The following is a 22530-nucleotide window of genomic DNA, read 5'->3' on the forward strand; positions in this document are numbered from 1 at the left end:
GGAGGGCTGCTGTGATGCGTTCAGGCGCGCCCGGGCTTCACAGTGACATGTGATGTTTTCGGGGTGGGTGGGTGGGGGATCAGGCTCCAGGTGCACTTTCACTGTCAACAGCACACTGAATGAATGGATGACTGAATGAGGGTCTGTCATGCACTGTAAGCCTATAGAGGTGAGTCTGCTGAAGTAGGTCTGATGAACTAATACGTTTACTAGCTTATATCTTGTGCTTGCTGGCACATACTTAACCTACTTCTTCTGTCTCCGCCCAGTACAGTGTATGATTGATTGGCATGTGTCTTTTTATAACCCCAATCTGCCCTCTCAGCAGGATAAAAGCTGCTGCTAGAGCTGAGAATAAAGTTCCCAAACTGGGTTTGTGAGGAACTCCCTGTAAAATAAGGAGTGGTTATTTATATTCACAACAATTTTACCTACTATCGATTGCGAACATGTAACCTTCCCAGTTTATGGTTTAATATTTTTGTGTGAAATGAGGTCATAATATAAAAAAAGAAGCATTTGGAAATATTAATTTATTGTTGCCTATCCATTGTTTTCAGACTAAACCTTGTTAAACAATTAACAAACTAAAGCTCATTCAAACCTTCGGACATATATTTTTTGTCTGCTAAAATAAGAGATAATACTATTGTCTTTCTAGCACTGCGATTTCCTAGATCCATGTAATATTTCTTCTCAAAACAGGTTCACATACACACATATCTGCTCCTCGCATATTTGATTATCACAATGTGAGCATCGATTTTAAATCCAAGGCAGAATAAAACCTAAACTTCAAAAAGGAAGACTGAATGATGTAGTTGTGGCTACAATTTACAAAAATATAGATCCAGTCTGGCAGTTTAATGTCGCCTTTACTCAACAATAACCAAACCTTTTTTCACAGGGTTTCTGTGAGTTGTCTAAGTTATAAACAAATAAACACAAGGTTTTCATTTTATTAAGGCGAACTGTTTGATTTTATTCTTTTTTAGATCAGCCACATGAAACAGGCTTTCTTTCTATCTCTTGCAGTGTCTGTCAGAAGTTACATAACCAAAATAATACACAGAGCATGACACGAACATAAATATGGCATAGTGCAAAACTAAGAGGTGTGAAAGGTGTGTTTGTGTTTGTGTTTGTGTTTGTGTGTGCAGCTTGTCATCAGCTGATTCCCCCCCCCCCCTTTTCTACAGTGTAAATCCTGCAGAGGAATTTATTGGTTTTTAATTGACTCTTAAATGCCAGACTTTAACGGGCCATTGTGAGCGCTCAGAGTAGTGAATGGTGTCTAAACAAACCATACACAAGCAGGGGAGACATATTCCCTTATTAGGCATTGTTATAAGCTGATACTGTACTGGTTTACATTTCCCAGATAACAAACCACATGTCATGAGAGAACGGAGGACAGTGATTCACAATGTCCCGCATACCAGAAATTATCACAGCATACTCTTGAATAAAAATAGTTTTCACACAAAGATGCTTGGAAGTGGCGTGGTGATGTTATGAGGGGCTTGTTATGAAACCGTGCTTCATATTTTAGTGCTTAGTGGTTAAGTGTGTGTAAAAGAAAAAAGGAGTACAACTTTCTATTCTGCCTTCAGTTCATCCATTTGTATCAGATCATAATTCAAGACCAACCCCCAGTATTGAACCAGCCCAGCCTTTCTCTTCCACTGACTTGTCCTCTGTGTCTCCAGCATGAATAAGGAGTGTGTTGTGTGCTTCTGTGACACACACACACACTCATCCCCACCACTTGGCTGTGTGTATGTTTGTGGGCAGGGAGTAGTGAGAAGTGGAAATTTACAGTCTCCCACGTTGGTACCTGAGTTGTCTGTCACAGCGAGGCTACGTCCAATCTCCACTTTGGATTTAATTGTCTTTAGCCAGGGGGCGGGCCCTGCTGTCAGCTCCACTTCTTGTGACCCGTGTCGGCATAAAGGCATTCAGTACAGAGGAATGGTGACAGCTGAGAGACAGGAACGCTATACATAGTCGCAGCCATGAAGGAAATGTAAGTTTTCTGAATTGCTTTGCTGAAAATTTGAGTATATTTTTCAGGGTTTGCATGTGTTCGGTGAAGTTTTTCTGTAAACATTTGCTTAAAGATAGTCAGATCAAAGGCAGATTAGTGCTTCAGTTGATACTGTAGGACTTGCTTTGTATGTTAAAGGTTAAATAAATAGAGAAAGAGCTGCAAATAGATTTCATTGTTGTCTTTGTGATTCATATTGATAAAAAAGTAGAAAAAGAGTCAGTGATTCTAATTGAACATCAATGAGGATTTTAGTATAAGTGATGTGCCAAGATGTTTTTTTTATTTTTATAAGGTTCAGGAATTTCTGGTGAAGTATATCTGGGTTATATCCCAAGGACAGTTTGCCTGAAATCTTATCTGACGGGCAGGCAGCGTCCTAACGCCATGCAGCCAGGTGAAAGCATACGCTGAGCAGACAAGAGTAGAAGAGGGGAAGAGAGGGGATAAAGAGAGAGAGAGAGAGAGAGAGAGAGAGAGAGAGAGAGAGAGAGAGAGAGAACAGCATAAGAAACAGAGTGGGCAAGAACTGATCCAGTTATGTAAGGAGGAGGTTTGAGAATGGAAAGTGGTTCAAGTTGACTTGTCATGCATAACAGGAAGAGAGAAATCCTAGAAAATGATGGGACGCAGTGTGCACACAGGGGGATGGAGGAGTTGTTGTTCAAGCCTTGATTAAGTAAGGAGACACATAGTTCCCAGTAGGAATGCGAGAGGTTTCAGAGTCTTCTTCTTCATGTAGTTGTTGGCAGAAATGCCCATTCCTGAGAGATGAACGCTGCTATTATTATGATTGTTATTTATTTTAAGTTTTTTATTTCTCAACAGTTTTAAACTTTCTTTTCAACAAAAATAAAACCTAGATTAATATTTTGGAGAGTTGACACTTTTCTGTATAAACTGTTCTTTTTTTTGAGCTTCTGAATTTATTTTCTGTCCCGCAAGAGTTAACGAGAAGTATCTCACGTTGCTCTGAAAGCTTCCTCTCTTAACAAAAGAGGACACCTACAAATGATATCACAGTGTGCAATTAATTATAGCTTTCTGATTGTTCCTCTTTTGTTCTTTATTGCAAGCCAGCTGGCAGCTTAAATCACTTTCAATCTTGACATGTCTTACATAGTTATATCCTGTCATTGGGTTTCCTCCTCCTCTTTGGCTCATGCAGGGAAATGGGATACCTCGATCTATAATAACAAATCCTGTCTTTCTTGGAAAGACGGTTTACAGTGTAAACACTTTGTGGACTTAAGCTGTTGTGTGAGCAGCCAGGGCTTTGGGATTGCAGTGGGATAGCTTCCTCTCTAAATTTGGATTACGGTGGGCTGACCTGTCGGTGATAAAGTAGCACAAGAGAGAGCTAAAAGAGAGACTTTCTTTCAGGTTCAGGCGAGGTCTTAAAGGCGTGTCTCGTCTCCGAACATTCCCTTCCCTTTCCTTTAGTGACAATGTGCCCCCCACTGAGCAGAGAAATCCACCCTGAGACACAGAGTAAAGTTGGAAAACAGGACTACATGTACAGCTAATGAAAAAAGAGCACTGATGTGAATGTGCAGATTCTGTCATCCGGTGCTTTTCTTGCAGTTTGAGTTCTGTAGCAGTTTGCAGTATGAATATAAAATATATATGTTTTTACTTGAAACCAAAACATTCTGTTATCTAAAGCCCGACTGAATGATTGGGGCAGATAAAGAAACACATTGGGTGTTCTCCCTGTTTACTGTATGTTGCAGAAAAAAAAAAGTGTGAGACTGGTGGTTTTGATTTTGCTCCATGTCTCAGCGTAAATCAGCTCCATGCAACATATCTCCAGTCTAAATGACCTCCACGCATCAGTTGTTCAGATTAGCAAGATTAGCAACATAGTACTGTATATAATGTACTCACACAGCACGCTGTAACGCAATCAGGAGACAGCATTAGCTCCCTAATGCTCCTCTCTATCTGTGTCTTATCCCTCTCACCTCTCTCTGTCTCTCTCTCTTTGTCTCTGTCTCTCTCTCCATCAATGTGTCCTTTTCCTTTTTGCCGTCCACAGCATGGCACAGAAAGAGAAGCTCCAATGCCTGAAGGACTTTCACAAGGACACCCTGAAACCTTCACCAGGGAAGAGCCCAGGCACACGGCCCGAGGACGAGGCCGAGGGCAAGGTCCCTCAGAGGGAGAAGTGGGCTAGTAAGCTCGACTTTGTCCTGTCTGTGGCCGGAGGCTTTGTCGGATTAGGAAACGTCTGGCGGTTTCCTTACCTTTGTTATAAAAATGGTGGAGGTAGGCAGAAGAAACACAACAGATACTCAACAGTCAAAACATGTTGTCGTGATTGTAGCAAGAAAGGCTGATTCCTGTGTCCGTCTTCCAGGTGCTTTCCTCATCCCTTACTTCATCTTCCTGTTTGGGGGTGGCCTGCCTGTGTTCTTCCTGGAGGTTGCACTGGGCCAGTACACCTCTGAGGGAGGGATCACCTGCTGGGCCAAGCTCTGCCCCATCTTCACTGGTAGGTCAAAACACATAGACACTGCTCATATTCACACACAGACGCAAAAAATAGAGGTTCTGCACCGCTGCGTAAATCTCCCCTGACGAGATCATTTAATATTTAATGCACAGTAAAAGCCTCATTTGTCCCAACAAGGATTCTGCCCTGATTGTCTTCCTGTTTCAGTTCAGTATTCATCATTCTGACATAATGTTGTGCTGAAGCCAACAACAACAACAACAACAACCCCTCCTCACCACCTCAGTGCAATTGGACAAGTCTTACACCATTAGGCTGGTCTGTGTTGTGTAAACTACATTAAGCAGCAAAGCGAAGCAGGAGCTGAACATTGAGAGTACTTAACATGGAAAATCCTGGAGGACGAATGATATTAGTTTACTCTAATGCTACTGTGACCCAGAGGTGGAACGTATACATACATACACACATTACCATAAGCATTAATATGCACGTGCAACAGCCACATGCTTGAAGGCTCCGAAACATAAAATCATCCTTGGATTGCAGATCTGCTGTTTATAAAGGATAGATGAGTTCTTGGTTGCCATGGAAACAGACCAGCAAATAAATAAATAAATAAATAAAATCAAGTTGCCTAGCAATGGGTACAATCTCATGCAGCAGGTCTGCATGAGAATACCATGATCATCTTTGTTGACATGGAGCTGCAGTTTGGATCCACTTGTTTTGTTTAAGCTTACAGGATATTATAAATATTTTATGTCCTTGGTGACAGTGTTGTCAGGGTGGGGTTCTCTCACCGGCCTCTTGACTTGAGATCACCATGAGCTACTGATACTCTAAGTAATGCCAAGGGTCTCTCATTGCTGGTGCAGCCCCCTCTACCTTTGAGTGGCAGCTGTAGACAAGCACTGAGGCACCGCTCCCTCAGCAGCTGCCACGACGCCCTTACTCATGTTCACGCGAGTAACGTCACATGAAAAGAGAGGAAACTGTGCGGCAAACGATCTCTAGCAGCTGCCGACGGTTCTCCGCTATTCAAGGAACGTTGGGACTGCTGTCCGTCCATCTGGCGCAGAGTCTGGCACAGCTGAGAAAGTCCACAAGTGGCCGCGGAACCGGCCAATCGCAAATCTCCTCATTGTTCCTCCCGCCTTCACATGTTTATCACACAGTGGATGCATGACTTAACTCAACACACATCAGCACACTGTAGACTACACACACATACAGACACACACACACACACACACACACACACACACACACACACACACACACACACACACACACACACACCTGTCAGAGCATTGACTTGTCTATCAGTTTGCATTCGGTATGTGGGAATGAGGAGGTGGGGGTGACAGAGATGATGAGTTTAAAAATACCCTGAAGCAGTGAAGGAGAACCGGGGATTTCTGTGTCCAGGTTCGTGGCAAAGTCATCTAAAAATAGCAAACAACACTAAGGACATTACAACAGCAGATAGTAGAGTCAAGCTGGGGAAGTTGATTAAGAGTTGGTTGTAATAGCCTCCTTTTAAAGTTGCTCAGCACTGTGAAAGGTGTTGGATGTGTAAATAGGCTGCTGTATGCTTACACGTTATCATGTCCACCTAAGAGGTGATGATACTGTGTCAGTGTTGTATTGGCTGCTCGTTTTTGCTGCCCCCATCTGGTAAGAGAAAATCAGATGTTGCGGGAGTAAACTAAGGCATCATCACACATTGGTAAAATGTGTCATTTTTAAAAGACAATAAATCATAATACTGAGTTGGCTGATATCTTGAGCTGACGTTGCAACCTGCGCTCTCTCTTTCTTGTCTCCAGGTATTGGCTACGCCTCTATCGTGATCGTATCTCTACTGAACATCTACTACATCGTGATCTTGGCCTGGGGTCTCTACTACCTGTTTCAGTGCTTTCAGCCGGAGCTGCCCTGGGCAAAATGCAAGCAGCCGTGGAACACAGAGCACTGTGTGGAGGACACAGTCCGCAAGAACAAGACCCTTTGGCTGGCAGCCAACATTACCAACTTTACCTCCCCCGTCACCGAGTTCTGGGAGTGAGTATTCACTGACAGCATGCCTAATGGACACACACACACACACACACGCACGCACGCACGCACACATGAATACACTAAGGTAACACTGCCTCTCTATCTTGCTTGCGTAAGTGTGTTTGTACAGGCACAATTCCTGCAAAAGCCAGTTTACTTTTGTAAATGTGCTTTTGGTTCTCTGCCAGTTTATTATAAACTGTATTTGCACTGCAACTATTATATGTTACATGCAGCTCAAAGTTTGACTTTAGTTGTCAAACTGAACTGAAATACCAACTGGAAATCCCAGTGTTTTTCATGCTCATTTGCTTTGTTGCGTGTTTGAATTTGATGACAATTCATCAAATAAATGTTCTCAGCATGTTACTGTAGTGTATTCAGACTAGCAGCAGAACAGCAATGAAAGGCCAAATCATGTGCCTGTTTGATTTACACTTTTATGGCCTTCTTAATTAGTGTCTTGTTGTCATGGTCTCCCATCAGCTGCTTCCTTGGGTGTGTTTGAAAATCTGCAAGATAACTTCTACTGTTTCAAGTCCCACAAACTACCATTAACCTTTGCCTCCGTATCCTCTGCAGACGCAATGTCTTGAGCATCTCCTCTGGGATCGAGGACATAGGGCCCCTGAAGTGGGACCTGGCCCTGTGTCTCCTAGCAGTGTGGGTTATCTGCTTCTTCTGCATCTGGAAAGGAGTCAAGTCCACTGGGAAAGTGAGTGCTGAGGCGTATACACATCCTGTAGTTATTGTGTTGCCTGGATGCTGTTTGGCCTTTACTCTTTACCCCGACATGTTGGTGACAAAACACTGTGCTGAGAGAAAACCCTCAGGCTTGGAAACAAGGTTGATTTAGTTGATTTAGAGACACAAGCCTCTGTGCTGTCCCAAAAGCTACTTCTTGGCCAGACTTTCTGTCGGCTGTTAAGAGTTGATTGCCACTCCTTAGCTCCCTCTCTCTCGCTGTTTCTGTTAGAGGGACAGAAACTGGGCCTGAGCCAGCAGGAGGAACTGTGTGAGGAAAATGATTAACCCTATTAAGAACTATTTGTGGGATTAGATCTATATTTAACACAGGGTCCATTGCTGTGAAAAGTGTGCTTTAAAAGGATTACCCATAATGTTTAACCAGATAACAGTTGAGAAAATGAAGCCTTTATTCCGTGACTGCTTCGTGCTTTATCGGGCGTGCGCGTCTCAAACCCCCATCATGACTTCAGTCTGCTTCGCTGTTCACAGATCAGGGCATAACAAGAACAATGTTTCTTTTGTCCAGCAGTTGGAAAATATGAGTAAGACATGAGAGCTTAAAAGAGAAGTAGTGTTTATTCCATTATATTTCAAGGTTGATGTGTCATAAGTCTATAACTGTTGTTTAGTATTTTGGCTAATAATTCCTTTGTCCTGTCTAGGTGGTGTACATAACAGCCACTTTCCCCTTTGTGATGCTGATTGTGCTGCTGGTTCGTGGCGTGACCCTGCCTGGGGCATCTGAAGGGATCAAATTTTACCTTTACCCCGACCTGACCCGCCTACGGGATCCAGAGGTACGATTGAAAACTCTTCTGCTGATTTCACTGTTACAGCCCCCTGCTCACACGTCTTTGAGATGATCATATCTGTCCGCGGGTATCAAAGGAATAGTTTGACATTTTGGAATAATACACGTATTTGCTTTCTTGCTGAGAGTTTGATGAGAAGATCGATACAACTCTCATCTTTAATATGAAGCTGCAGTCTGCAGCCGGTTAGCTTAGCTTTGCAGAAACACTGGAAATAGATAGCTTTGCTCCGTCTAAAAGCAGCAATAAAATCCACTTACCATCTCCATGTTGTACCTCACGGACAAGAGAGCGATACCTTGAACTGAACTGATTAGATTTTGGTGGTCAAAGGTCTGGTCACTGTGACCCCAGAAAACATGTTTTTGGCATTTCATTTGCTAATTATGATGAAATACACTACTATTTGAATCTGGACAGACTGCTACTTGACTAGTTGAATGAGGGATATAACCACAAGGCAGTAATTCCTTTCTTTTCTCATGAGTGATTGAATTTTCACTCATGATTAAATCATCACCCACCTCTGCAACTCCCCTCAGCTCTGCGGAGCTTTGTAGCATCTTTCATCTCATTGCTTTGGTTTTATGGCGTGCAGAAACATGACTCCAAATTAAATTAATGCTGATGTTGCTCCATATTTGCTGGAAATCCAACTTAAAATGAGATGACATTTTAATGTTGTGCTCACAGCTAGTTTATGCTTCTGCCAAGTGGCCAAAAAAAATTAGTTCATCAAATTTTTGCCTTCTCGGTGTGAGCAGATCACTTGTACCTCTAATTAGCTGACAGTCAGGAGTTGATGATAGAATTTAAAATTTCAACACATTTCATAACAGGTTGACGTCATCTAATCTGGAAATCTCTGAAAATGAGTGCACCTCTTCCTCTGTCTCCTCAGGTGTGGATCGATGCAGGAACCCAGATTTTCTTCTCCTATGCCATTTGCCTGGGAGCCATGACATCACTGGGGAGCTACAACAAATACAAATACAACTGCTACAGGTGAGTTGTGTCTGCTGGGGGGGAGTGGGACTGTGGTAGTGACAGCAACTCGTGTCAGAGACGGTTGCGTGAAGAAAAAAAAAAAAAAAAAAAAATGGGAACTTCGGTTCCACCTGTGTTCATTAACAACCTCCATGACATATGTGTGACATAGGGACTGTTTGCTGCTGGGAGGCCTCAACAGCGGTACCAGTTTTGTGTCTGGCTTCGCAATATTTTCCGTCCTGGGCTTCATGGCACAAGAACAAGGGGTGGACATTGCCGATGTGGCAGAGTCAGGTACGAGGGTCCAAGGTGATGGCAGCAGTGATGGTGGGCGCTGTTGCCAAAAAAAAAGAAAAAAAGAAAAAAAAAGCCAATTGGAAACTCAACAGCAAAATTGAAATGAGGAAAAAAAATAATCAAGTATTTGTTTAAGTCTCGGAAACGATGATGCTGAAATGTAGAGGTATCGGCAATTGCATGCTCCTTGAATAAAAGCCTCAAAGAAACAGAATTGTTACTTCAGTGTGAAATACAGTATGTTCCACCTTTTTGAGGACAGATTACATCGCATTGGTGATGTAATCTGAGGTGCTGTGTGTCTTAACTACACAATGAACTGCGGTGGTACAGAGCTCCTGTACTGGGCCATCATCATTATTACAAGTGCTCAATGGCACCTGGTGTCCTCATGTGCCGCATTCAACCTGCTCATGCAGTTTAGTAGCTTTACATCTTTTTGACCAGGAGACATTGCTAAGAAGATTGGCACCCTTCTGTATGTGCACTGGCACCTTGAAGTGATATTTCTGCACTGCACTGTAAAGTCCAGTTCTGTTAACAAGCTGTGGATCTCCTGAGCGAGGTGGACGCCACCGGTTCTGTTTCTGCCTTCCTTTATACTCTATGTGGACTTTGGAGGAGATGCGTCTTCTTTCAGCATGCTCGCTCTTTCAGTTCAAATTAAGCTCTTGCTATCTTTAAGACTGCAGCCGTGTGAAACCAGTCTACGATTGTATGACAATGACAGTAATTCTGTGATGGACATAGACACACATTGAGTATACATACATATTCCATCATATATGAAAAGACTCAGTCAAAATTCATAAATTCAAACTTTTTTTTTTTACTTTTTTTTCTTTTACAGCTGTTCAATTGAGGCTGAGGCTGTTGTTTATATGATTGCTGACTTTGTGTCTCATGCTCTCATTGTATCCTGTGGAACTGGTTCCGCTGCTTTATTTAGATTAGATTATTTTAGATTAGATCCCACTTTATTACTAATCGACACAGTTAGTACCAGTACGACAAGCTACAGTTTAGCATTTTACAAGACAGTGCAAACAGTAACAAAAGTGCATTTAAAGATCCATAATGAATAATAGACTAGCTATAATAATATAGCTTTAATACTGTATGTGCAGTATGAACAGAACCTCATAAATAGAGTGGTCTGTTTGTGTTGTAGACAATATAAACTGAGGGCAGGTATGTAATGCACAGTTGAATATAGTTATTGATATTTGTCCTGCAAGTAAACACACACACAGGACACCTGTAGCATGAGAAAACCCACTAACCGAAGACTCTACAATCAGTCCAGTTAAATTTATCACGTCTTTTAACTGTCGGATGAAGTAGATCATATTTCCTGTAAATTATTGGCAGTGTCAGACCCTCCTCAGCCTCTCTAGCTCAGTCTTCACATTTATTTTTTTCCGATCCGCTTACAGTATGTCGTCCAAGCGGAAATCAGATAGAAATGTTAATTCTGTGCTCTGCCCCTTGTCCCCATCCCCACTCTGTTCTCCTTCCAGGTCCCGGCTTGGCCTTCATCGCCTACCCTAAAGCTGTGTCCATGATGCCGCTGCCAACACTCTGGGCCATCCTCTTCTTTATCATGCTGCTGCTCCTGGGCCTCGACAGCCAGGTCAGTGTTCCCACAGTGACTCTGCTGTCAAGCTATGTACAGAATAGCCGTTTGGTGTAGTGCCCATTAATTTCACACTGACACCCCCCTGGTCCCCCGGGTTAGTTGGCTCCTGCCACCCCCAATGTGTAAAACACATTTAGTGTCTTCTCCAATCCATATCTCATGTCTCCAAGGTATCAGATAACTGACAGACAAGTAATGCAGCCTGTTCCCACAAAGGGATTTTACCACCACTCTTGACTGCACTGTGTGGGGGATTATAGCCCCTTTAATGCTCTGTAATGCCACAAATTAAGGTTTTAGAAGTTGATAGACATTTGCCAAACACTTATTTAGAAGAAGTCATTATAATAGCTTGCAGGCTATTATGTAGCTGTGATAGGAGGCAGAGCTTTGATTAAGACGAGATAATCTATGTAGACAAAACAGAAGTGTACACTGTAGGGGTTCTCCAGCTATATCACATTTCCTGCCTCCAAGTGTAATTCTACTCTTGTGCTAACTCAGTCCTGCACATAGCTGGCAATTCGTTTCAGCGAGCTGCGAGATCTGGCCAATACACTAAATTTGAGCACATGTAAATAGTGTGGCTATTTGGAAATGTTGCCAGTGACGGCATGTGTCTGTGTCTGTGTGTGTGTGTGTGTGTGTGTGTGTGTGTGTGTGTGTGTGTGTGTGTGTGTGTGTGTGTGTGTTTGTGTGTGGGTGGGTATGTGTGTGTGGGTGCATTTTATGACCATAGATTTCATGCAGATTTGTAGTCCTGAATGCTATATATTGTTAACATCGCTCACACACACATGCCACTGTTATGTAAGGGGTTTTTGTTCGGTCTTCATACAACAGTGGAGACAAATGCCCTCGGTGCCTAAAGACACTGTAATTTGATAAATGGGAACAATTTTATAATTTATAATTAACATTGATTTTTTATAGTCAATTTGTTATGGCATTATGCAGCTTATGAGACGACACAATGAGGAGTCACAAGGGAGCAAGAGAGACACAGACGGGGAGACGGAGACGGTGATTTCACTGTCGTTTTGTTTCTGTTGTGTCTTGGTAGCAACAAACCAGTGTTGCATAGAAGCCTTGTTTAAATTCTCATTACTGCCCAACAAAGACAGCTCTCATTCTCTAATCACTGGTTTGCAGATGGGGAAAAAAAAGAGCAGCATGCACACAGGAAGAGCCCTGATTGTTTTTTGTTTTGTTTTTTTGTTCCTCAGAACTTAATAGCTGTTTTTGTCCCCACAGTTTGTTGAAGTGGAAGGACAGATCACCTCTATAGTGGATCTGTATCCATCTCTCCTCAGGAAGGGTTACCGGCGAGAGATCTTTATAGCTGTGATGTGTTTCATGAGCTATCTCCTGGGACTCGCCATGGTAACGAAAGTAAGTTCACCAACAGTCTCATTCATCGAGCCCTCTGCACTCTCACTTCTGCCGCTCATCCTGTTTAGAAAAGGAAAAGACTTCTGTGCATTCGGATCAACAGCAGAGATAACGCCACAGACTTTCCACTTGCCTGTCGGCTGCTGCATTGTTACAACCAAATATGGCTTCCTACCACATTCACCACTCACATCCTGTGTGTCTGAATGGAACAAGCTGGAATGCTGTTTTCCGTTTAGCAGTTAACTGTTCTTCAATGACGTCTCAGCACCTGTTGAACTCTGCCTCTATTGGTAGAGTGCCAGCATTCTTCTGTACCCCTTTCAACACCCCCACTCTGCTTTAATGCCCGTTCTATCTCTATGACTCTCTTTCTTTCCACACACACACCAGAGAGATAATTAATGCAGTTTTCTGTCTTTTCTTTTTCCAGGGTGGCATGTATGTGTTTCAACTCTTTGACTACTATGCAGCCAGTGGTGTGTGCCTTTTGTGGGTTGCATTCTTTGAATGCATTGCTGTAGCCTGGGTTTATGGTAAGTGGAAACAACTCTGGTTGATAGGTTTCTGTAGTGTGTGTCGTTTTTCAAAGTAATGATCCTGAAGAGTTGGGGGGAAAAAAAGGGCACAAATGATCTCTATGGTGGTAAACAAAGGTGTCCTTGTGGTCCTTTCAACATCAGTACTAAATAAGTTTAACTGCATGCAGGGGTGTGGTGAGGGGGAGTAGGGTGGTTTACTAGATTGTGATTGGCTAGGCCTGGATCCCTCCCACCAGATTACACCCCATCATTATTAATGAAGGAAGAATATTTATTTCTAAAGAGAAAAACCTAATAGGAATTAAGTCAACCGTGCATTTTCCAGTAATAAATTACTTAACTTAAAATGTTACTGTTTGTGTCCAGCTATCTGATTCTTTGAATTACTATTAATCAGTCATCTGACATCATTCAGCAACCGCTTTATCCATTATACACACAGAAAGGCCCTGCTATTAAAAATAATGTCCGGTGATTGCCTGTGATGATGCCTCTGTAGTTGAATCACACAGAACGGTAGCACCTCTTCACAGTGACCTTTGCAGGCTCTGTGTCCTAATCAATGTGGTTCCCAGCTTGGGAACTAACAATGTTAGAACAGTTTTGGATATTTTATATGACAGATTCATGTATTTTGGTCGGTCTCTATGCTCTTCTCACTGGTTTGAAGTGTGATTATATCAGTTGTAGGTGTATTTGCATTTGTTTCCAGGCTACTGTCAATCAACTGCTCAAACCACACACACACACAAATTGTCCTAATGAAGTAGATAAGTAGAGTTTTTTAAGTTGTAAACCCATGATTAATGATAACCCAGAATTTTTTTTATAGTCTTTTACTTTAAATGTTGATTGTATTATGTGTAATGTTAGCTAAAAAGAAAAGATCAACCAAAAGAAGGAATAGTCCTTGACCAGACCTGATGTTAAAAGAAACTAAAACTGAATAAAACTATAAATTGATAACATGTACAAAGGTGCATAATAACGACATCAGGCACACGTGAAGCACAGAAAACATGACCCATTAAACAATGCAATAAAACCAATAGTTCACTACAAACAAAACAGGAACCATGAATATTGACCTAGTGAGCTAGTTTTAACTGACAAAACAGAGACTGTATGTAATATAAACCATATGATAAGTGGCCCAGTGGAAATATGTGCTGCAGTTTATAGCAGACAACAGCAATAAAGGGCCTGTAAACCTACTAATTTCCTATGTTAGATATGAAGGTCACTCTACAACAGCAAACAATAACACATGTACCAAAGAGACTGATGATAACTTATCCTACAATAAATATTCTACCGACTAACAAATATGGAAGCACTAATGTAATTCTTTGCTGTCTTTGTGTTGGGTAGGAGTTGATAATTTCTACGATGGAGTTGAAGACATGATTGGCTACAGACCAAACGCATGGATGAAATGGAGCTGGACCATAATCACTCCTGTCCTCTGCATGGTGAGAGCTCAGTCATTTTATTGTGTCGGAGGGTTTGGAGATACTGTTGTTGATGACGTGACATGAATGTTGATAGTTGAACTTTCAAGGTCACAGGGAGGCGTACAACTTGTACTAAAAGCAACATGTGTTTGTTTCCTAGGGCTGCTTTGTCTTCTCTCTGGTGAAGTACAAGCCCTTGACCTATAACAAGGTGTATGAGTACCCTGACTGGGCCATCGGTCTGGGCTGGTGTTTGGCCCTGGCCTCCATGATCTGCATCCCAATGGTGATGGTCATCAAGATCTTACAGTCTGAGGGACCCCTGATCGAGGTGAGCTGACACAACCCTCAGTGCCTTTAAAGAAATAGTTTGGCATTTTGGGAAAGACATCTCTCTGTTTTCTTCCCAAGAGTTAGATAAGATGAGCAATACCACCCTCATGTCTAATATAAGCAAGAGCCTGGAGATGGTTACCTTAGTTTAGCATAAAGACTGGAAACAGGGAGAAACAGCTAGCCTAGCTGTAGAAGAAATCACCTACCATAACCTCTAAAACTCACTAAGAGGACACAGTTCAGTGCCATATTGTAATTATTAGACCATAAATGTAATCTTGCTTGCACTTGGTCGGTTGGCACAAAACATGCTAGCACATTAAATTGCTACCCCCATGGGTCACATCGCCTTGTTATTAGCATGGGGTTGCCAGGACCCCAGGCTAGCTAATTGCGCTTCCTCCATTTTTGATGCTTCGTAGCATAGAGACGTGTGTGTGTTGTCAACTTCCTCCTAAAGAAATAAGTTACCCTAGCAACTGTTTCCTCCTGTGTCCGGTCTTTATGTTAAGATAAGCTAACCTGCTGTTGTCTACAGACGTAAGAGCGGTATCAATTTTCTCATCTAACTCTTAACAAGAAAGCTGCATATTCTCTAAAATGTTCAACTATTTTTAATGCACTAAAACTGAGTGACATGTTTTAACATGTGGTACCAGTCAAAAATTTGGACACGCTTTTCACATATTCACTTGGATTCACTTGAATGGGAAAGTTAGTTAGTTTTTTATTATGACTTCAATTATGTAACATAAAACAGATGTGCTACATGTTGAATTCTGATGTCTGCCATTTTAAATTTGATAACTGTCACTTTGAACCCTAAACTGCCTCAGTTACTGATGATTATTAGTCTAATCTCTCATCTCCTTCCCTCAGAGGATCAAAGCAGTGGCAGCCCCGGCGAAGTCAGGCGTGAGCTCTCGCCCGAAAGAGTACAACTTGAAGGGCAGTGAGCTGACACAGCCCCTGGACCCAAACGGGAACAATGGCTTGATCAAGCCCACCCACACCATTGTAGAAACAATGATGTGAGCGCTCTCTGTGAGAGGAATAAGATTGATGTGCTTTCTGTGTTATTATCATATTTGCTAACTTTGATAATGGTAGGTTTACATTGTCCAATATATACACGTTAGAGATACTCTGGTTTGATTTCTATGAAGAGAGTTATATATTATTGTTGTAATTTTTTTTTCTCTTGTAATTTTTTTTTTTTTTTTTTACTATATCAATATTGTTGATGTTACAATTGTTGTTGCTGTAGTTGGCACTGATCTGAATTTAGGCAGTATTTTGAGATAGAACATGTTCAATGTTTACTACCTTTCTGTTGATTCCTGGAGGGATGGGGAATTTGCTTTTTTTTTTGTTTTTGGTGTAATAGAAGAAAAGATGAAATTATCACTTCTCATAACATCTAAACACAATTAACCATGCAAAAGGTAGAAAAACATCTTAACACCCTCACATGATTGTGGCAGTTGCATTGCCCAAGATAACCTCTAATCTATTGCTGTTGTTGTTTATCCCGCAGTGAAAATGAATGTACCTCCGCTAGCAGCGGAAGCGAGCCACCCACATCTCTCAGAGTACATATCTATAACATGTTCAGTGGCGAAATGTATTTTATAGAGTTAATTTAGCCTGACACCCTTTAAGTTACAAGTTCAACAAGGCCTTGGCCAAATACGGTGAGAAATGCATTCATAAGAAGATACATCCTAAAAAAACTGAGATAAAAACAATGAAGAAGAATAAACAGTTAAGAAAGAAGAAAGAAGGAGAAAGGGGAAGTGGCATTTTTAGAGTATTTGTACACTGCCTGTGTGACTACCATAGTCAGTCCCAGTGCATTTATTGAAACCTCTCTTTGCACTTTATATGTCGTTTCACCTTTATTTTAGTATTTGTTTTTATTGTTGCAGGGTATTGCAGTTACATTTGCAACATATTTCAGGAGGAAATATTTTTAGCTTCTAACTTTTTGATATTGTAAACTTTGATATACAGTATCTAGTTGTCTCCATGCTAAGACAGTGAAGAGTAGAAACCTGATGTCAAATATTCTGATTCAAAATTAGTAGTAGGACCTGTGAGAACATCACTAAAAGTAAAAACATTTTTTTCTAAACAATCCTGACAGCTCTCTCCATTGTGCTCATTTCAGTAGCAGAACTACCACTGGATTCTAGTTTCTAATGTTCACTTTAGACATTTGTATGTAGAGTTTGAATTGTTTGTAAATCACATATGCCTTTTTGTAACAATTTTATACTGTACATCATATGAACATCATCACTGATTAATTGTTTTACTGAAAACTCAGCAATTTCTTTTCTAAATCTTGATTACATTGTGAGCGTGGATTACATTTTTCAATGTGCAATATTCATTGAAGCAATGGCATTCTCTGCTCATTCAAAAAGCATCAACAAATTCAAACAACTCGTACAGTTAAATGCAAAGTCAGAAGGAATCATTATCCTGAAGCATGTGCAGGAGTCACCACAGTACTGTGCTGCTTTGTCCATAAAAATCATGTGCTACTTGGAAATTCAAGTGTACCAAAGTATTTTTGTCTCACAGTTGTCCCCATTGAGATGCACATTGCATCATTCTATAGAGATTACAAATAAACATCTTTTTCTTTGGATTTATTTGTGTCTGTAATTCTTCTCCTCTCAAAATACTTTTAGGATGCCTGTAATGATCCATTTTGTTGAGACTGTCATAGAGGTTTTCACTAATCTTCATATTTTAGCAGTGAGGTCATAGTTAGTGATGGTGTTGTACTGGACAACCCTTTTTGATATTAGCAACTGTGTGTCAGACACCATTAATTTTTGAATAAGGTGGGAAAGTACCCAAAATGTGCAGACAATGGTGTCTTGGTGCGACAGTCAGGTCAAAAGAGCGTAACGATAGTCGTGTACTCAGAATAGGCCCACAATAGGAAGAGAGAATACGGATATAAAAATGTATGTACAACTGTGACAGTTCAGTTTCCTCTCTGGGGACCAGACCGGTTTTATTGGACTTTCTGACTCACAGTAAAACCTATTTCACATCGAACTCAGAAGACTGGGTTTATTTGAGTCTACAAATCATACGGTTGAGGATCTGAACCCATCTGGCACTGGTGAAGATTTTTCTGCCACAACATTCCCGTCTGAGTTTTGAGAGATTTTCCCAAAGCCCCTTCCATTATCTGACAGTGTCCCTGTACTTTTGGTGGCATATCTAACTGCTTCTACTTCCACCCTTCATCAATATTGTCTGTTTTGAGTAAGCACCACTTGTACAAATCACAATACATCTTGATTCCGCCCTTGAAATAGCTATCTATATTTATTCGAGCATCCTCAATTCAAGGCCACCAATGCAATCCCCACTCCCACCTCTCAGCTCATTGACACTTGTCCTAAATTTTTCAGGGTGTCCGTCCCACCATCAATCTAACGCCCCCTCAGCAGCTGGGAACTGCATTGACATCTCACTTACAAAGATGTAACTGGCTTATTTGGGCATGTCTCTGGTGTCCCACTGTCCTTCCTAAGTCCTTGAAATTTATGTCATCTGCTTTATCAACGCAAGTGAAGGAGGATATAAAGGAAATGGGATAGCACTTTGTGAAATCACGTTACCTTGGCTTGCAGATGCAGTTCTGTGAAGCAACAAGGGAGAGGCTCATATTTCACATCAAGTTTAATAAAACAAAGTGTTTGATGCAGACTTGCTTAACATAGTTTTTTAAAAAACCAAATACAGTGAAACCAATTATCAAATAGTTTATAGCTCCCAGAAAATTAGCTGAATTTAAAATAAATGTGTGTTAATATTGGATTTTAGTTTGATGTAAATGCCAACAGTTTGTTGACATGTCTGTAGTTCAAGTTATTGTCAGTGTCAGAAATTTCCAATCAAATGAGTCAGAATTCAAAGGCTGGTATGAATATCGACTGCTTGAAATTAAGGTTTAAATGACAGCACTTAGTAGCATTCACCATCTTAGTTTAGCATGTTAGCATGCTAACATTGGCACTAAATATGGTGTACAGTTGATCGGAAACTCAAAGTCTTTCGCCATAAACCAAATTTTTGGACAGATTCCAATGTTCATCCGATACTAGATGAAAAGTCAGGTGATCAATACATCACCATGTCATTACAATTTCTCCTGAGTGAAACATGAACGTCTGAACCAAATTTCACAGCAATCCATGTAATATCTGTCGTGACTTCTCTCTCAAAACCAAACTGTCAATGTCATGGTGACACTATAGAAAAGTTATTGGATCAATTCATCAGTAAGATGATGACAAAGAATGTCTAAAGAAAATTTCATGGCACTCCATCATTGCATTACACCCAAGTGTTGACACACTCAGGGTCAGTGTGAGTAATCTCTGTGGGGAGGGCCAAATTAAACAACGCACACAGAGCCAAATTATCCATGGTTTCATAACTTTATTCTCATAAAAAGAAATACATTTCTTAGTTTATAATAAATTAAATAACAAAAATAAAATAATATCCAATAAATCTCAAGTTCCTTTGAACTGATTCCTGACATATTCAGGGAGGACGTGGAAATCAACCAAAAATTGTGCAGCCACATTCAGTATCACAGCTTACATGAAGATACTACACTGTATGTGCATGTACTGTAAATAAAAATAAAGCACTGCATACCATGATACATTATACGGTAAAATAAAGGTACAATACAGCAAATAAATACAAAACCTTAAAAATAGGCCTCAGTATACAACATGACATTTAATAAAAGACATGAGTCAGAAATCTGATTGAAAAAAGTTACCGTCCCAAGGATGAATCAGTCTCTAAGGCTGCTCTGAAGAAGTGCAACTATCTCACATGTTCACCTCAGCCATGACATGAAATAAATGTTTCTTATTTCCAGAGAGGCAGCTTGATAAGCAGGCCAGATTTGTTACACAAATACTTTATAAAAACACAATTTCATGATTAAAAAAGGGAGCACTCTCACAAAGATCCAGTTGGAGCAAACAGAACAAACTCCAGTTTTTTTTTTGTTTTTTGTTACAAGGAGGAGCTACTTGCTGAGGACAAACCTTACGCATGCTTAACATGCTTATAGATACCGGTAGGAGAAACAGCTACTGCAGAGTGAAACACACTGATGATCAACCCAGTCAGATGTGGAGTGAAATCATTCATCACTGAAAATTGAAAGGCATTTCATCCCCTGTTTTGATAAAGGATGTGATTCACTTAAGGAAGCATCAGTGATAAACCACGACCTGACCTATAATTCATTCTGGTGCGATGCCACATACAGAGACTCAGATTCACACGGTGAAAGGGAAATGTGAAAAAGGTGAAAGGGAGATTTGAACTCTTTGATCATAATAGAGAAACGTGGCTTATGTGCAAATGCAGTGGTACAAAGAAACGTGAAGAACGTGGAACTGAGACTAATATCTTTGTAAACGTGTGTCTGAGTCATCAGAACAGTGACAAGAAAAAAAAAAAAAAACAGAACATCCAAAATGCAACATTATCTCTGAACACCAGAGTTTCTCTGGAACCATTTAGAAACTATTAATCCTTCAAGGGAGACCCACTTTAAAACAGAAAGGGTAGAGTGTCTTCACAAGCATTCATGGTATTAAGATATAAGGGGCTTTAAAATATAGTTAATGATACCTGGCAAGTAGCAGAGAGCATTCTGTCTATTTGGAGGCACTGTCCCTTCTCTCGGGCAGGCAGTGTGGAGGAGAGACTGGAAACGAGGGCAGTAAGCCAAGACGTGGCTGAAATAACTCATCCACTTACACCCTATGTGTCAGTGTTTGTGTTTTATATGTATATAAAGCACTGCATGCGAGTGTTTTGTGTACAACAGAAAGAAAAGAAAATCCACTTCATACAACTGGGTCGATGTTCTTTCAATGAGAACATGAATCCCATTAAAGCAAAAAGATTGTTAATTTATGCAGTGCATGTGTGCAGTGTTGGTCTCTCTCCAGAGCGGAGACGTGTGTGTTGACATCCTGGCTCCGTCAGAAGCTATGACTCCCCTGTTATATAACTCTACATGTGGCTTCGCCTCTGGAAAAGGAAGGGATGTGGTGGGGTTGGGGGGGGAATCTTCCCCCGAAGCCAGAGCCTCCTCTGAACTGCATCATGTGAACACAGTGACTAAAACCGGCAAGAGTGAACACATGCACTTGTAACTTAGTGAGTGAGAGATGCTTTCAGGCGGTGGATAGTGGCTGTTTGCGTTTGCCCATGTGAGAGGATGCTCTACGTGCTGAACATGAGTGTGAAGGTCTCTCTCAGAGGTACAATGTGACAAACTTAACCGTGCGTGACATACGTGTGTGTGTGTTTGTGTGTGTGTGTGTGTGTGTGTGTGTGTGTGTGTGTGTGTGTGTGTGTGGTCCCAGCGCTATAGTGTTTAAAAAGCTAGTGTCTGTCTTTGTGGTCACAGGGCGATGCTGTTGGTCCTGTGTTCGGGAAAGCAGAACAGTGAGTTTGAAGGGTCATCACAGTCGTCGGGCAGCCCTGTGTCTGCTGCCGCCAGTGGATTCCTGCTAATGACCAAGTCCAGGCTGTCTCCAGCCTCCATAATTAGGGGCACAGTTAGACAGCAGTCCAAGTCCCTGGTCCTCACACGGTTCACCTGGAAGATTTGAAGCAATGAAAATACATCATAGTTGCTTATTGCTCTATTGGCAAGAGTTTCATTTTATTTTTTTTAGCAGGAATAACAGCAGAGCAATGAATGTGCCAGATTATTTCTTGGCAATCTGCTGTTTGCTTGACATCACCACAATAATCTCAAAATAATTCTTTATGTTGAAATAGCATACATGCTACTTCTTAGCCGTTTCTAAGGCTGTAGCCTTATATTTACAATATAGACATGATTAGCTAATTGGTGAGCTTTAGAAGTGCAGAGCCAGGCTAGCCATTTCAGTCTTTATGCTAAGCTGAGATAACCATGATGTCATGATGTGAGTGGTATTGATCTTTGGAAAGAAAGCAAATAAAAGTATTTCTCAAAATATTCCTATAAAGGAACTATTCCTTTGAAGATGGGGGTTATAAACATAAACAGTACCTGAAGAATGCGGTCGAAAGGCTTTAAACCCGCCAGGTCGGCAGGGCCATCCGGACGGATCATGTTGACATAAACCCCTTTCTCCAGGAGCCCATCAGACACACTGAAACCAAAGTCATGGCTCTCAAGGTCTTTCCTCATTGTCACCTACAAACACAGGGCACAGATCAGAGATTGTAGAACATAGCACATTATCATAAATATCATCTACACAGATTAGAGACATTGTGACCTTTAGTCCATATAAGTAAAAGAAAAACAATTGGATCTTACTGAAACATGTAACAATGAAAATCAATGGTGTCTTTCATTAGTTCCTGCTGCCTCCTAAATGGCCGCAACTTTCAAACTGCATCTAATTTCTAAATAAGTTTTATAGTAAAAATGTTGAGTTCTGTTGTATTGCATGTATTTTAAAGAACAGTTTGACATTTGGGGAAATATGCTGACATGCTTTCTTGCTGAAAGCTAAATGTCTGTACATTAAATACAAAGATACAGACATGATATGGTTAGCTTAGCATAAAAGGCAGGTCAGCTAGCCCAGCTCCATCCAAAAGAAAGGAAGTTTACCTACTGGTACCTCTAAAGCTCAATAACAAGTTGTAGTTTGTTGTCTTTCTTGTGTGCAGTGACTT

The 22530-nt window shown here is 41.0% G+C and overlaps 2 protein-coding genes and 1 long non-coding RNA gene across 4 annotated transcripts in view; 2 read left to right on the plus strand and 1 right to left on the minus strand.

Annotated features, from left to right (window-relative positions):
- Nucleotides 1–1868: 1868 nt before the first annotated feature.
- LOC111667154 (sodium- and chloride-dependent taurine transporter-like) lies at nt 1869–17434 on the plus strand. Its single transcript, XM_023422760.2, has 14 exons — nt 1869–2026; nt 4086–4315; nt 4407–4541; nt 6335–6569; nt 7149–7281; nt 7979–8113; nt 9030–9133; nt 9288–9412; nt 10936–11048; nt 12309–12446; nt 12880–12982; nt 14360–14460; nt 14603–14773; nt 15658–17434. Exons 1-14 carry the CDS (start codon nt 2016–2018, stop codon nt 15811–15813), a joined length of 1890 nt encoding a protein of 629 aa, XP_023278528.1. The 5' UTR covers nt 1869–2015; the 3' UTR covers nt 15814–17434.
- Nucleotides 17435–19224: 1790 nt separating this feature from the next.
- grip2a (glutamate receptor interacting protein 2a) overlaps nt 19225–22530 on the minus strand; it is a 33702-nt gene continuing 30396 nt past the window's right edge. For both annotated transcript variants that reach the window (XM_087178363.1, XM_087178362.1), the window contains exons 23-24: nt 21893–22039; nt 19225–21451 (exon numbers count right to left, since the gene is read on the minus strand). In XM_087178363.1, the coding sequence (XP_087034489.1) occupies nt 21254–21451; nt 21893–22039 (345 nt within the window). In that variant the 3' untranslated portion in view covers nt 19225–21253. The remainder of the gene's footprint in view (nt 21452–21892; nt 22040–22530) is intronic.
- On the plus strand, nt 20971–21838 carry LOC147818170 (uncharacterized). Its single transcript, XR_015438251.1, has 2 exons — nt 20971–21110; nt 21260–21838. It is a non-coding gene; the product is annotated as an uncharacterized LOC147818170 (long non-coding RNA).

The sequence above is a fragment of the Seriola lalandi genome, unplaced genomic scaffold (genome assembly GCF_002814215.2).
Source record: "Seriola lalandi dorsalis isolate HSWRI2012SDOR001 ecotype SW California unplaced genomic scaffold, Sedor1 jcf7180002054685, whole genome shotgun sequence".
In the NCBI taxonomy this organism is placed as follows: Eukaryota; Metazoa; Chordata; class Actinopteri; order Carangiformes; family Carangidae; genus Seriola; species Seriola lalandi.

Bases quoted from the DNA above. Each gene is read 5' to 3' on its own strand.
- LOC111667154 (XM_023422760.2), top strand. The intron at 9,134-9,287 runs GTGAGTTGTGTC...TGTGTGACATAG, and splicing joins TACAAATACAACTGCTACAG to GGACTGTTTGCTGCTGGGAG. The intron at 14,461-14,602 runs GTGAGAGCTCAG...TTTGTTTCCTAG, and splicing joins TCACTCCTGTCCTCTGCATG to GGCTGCTTTGTCTTCTCTCT.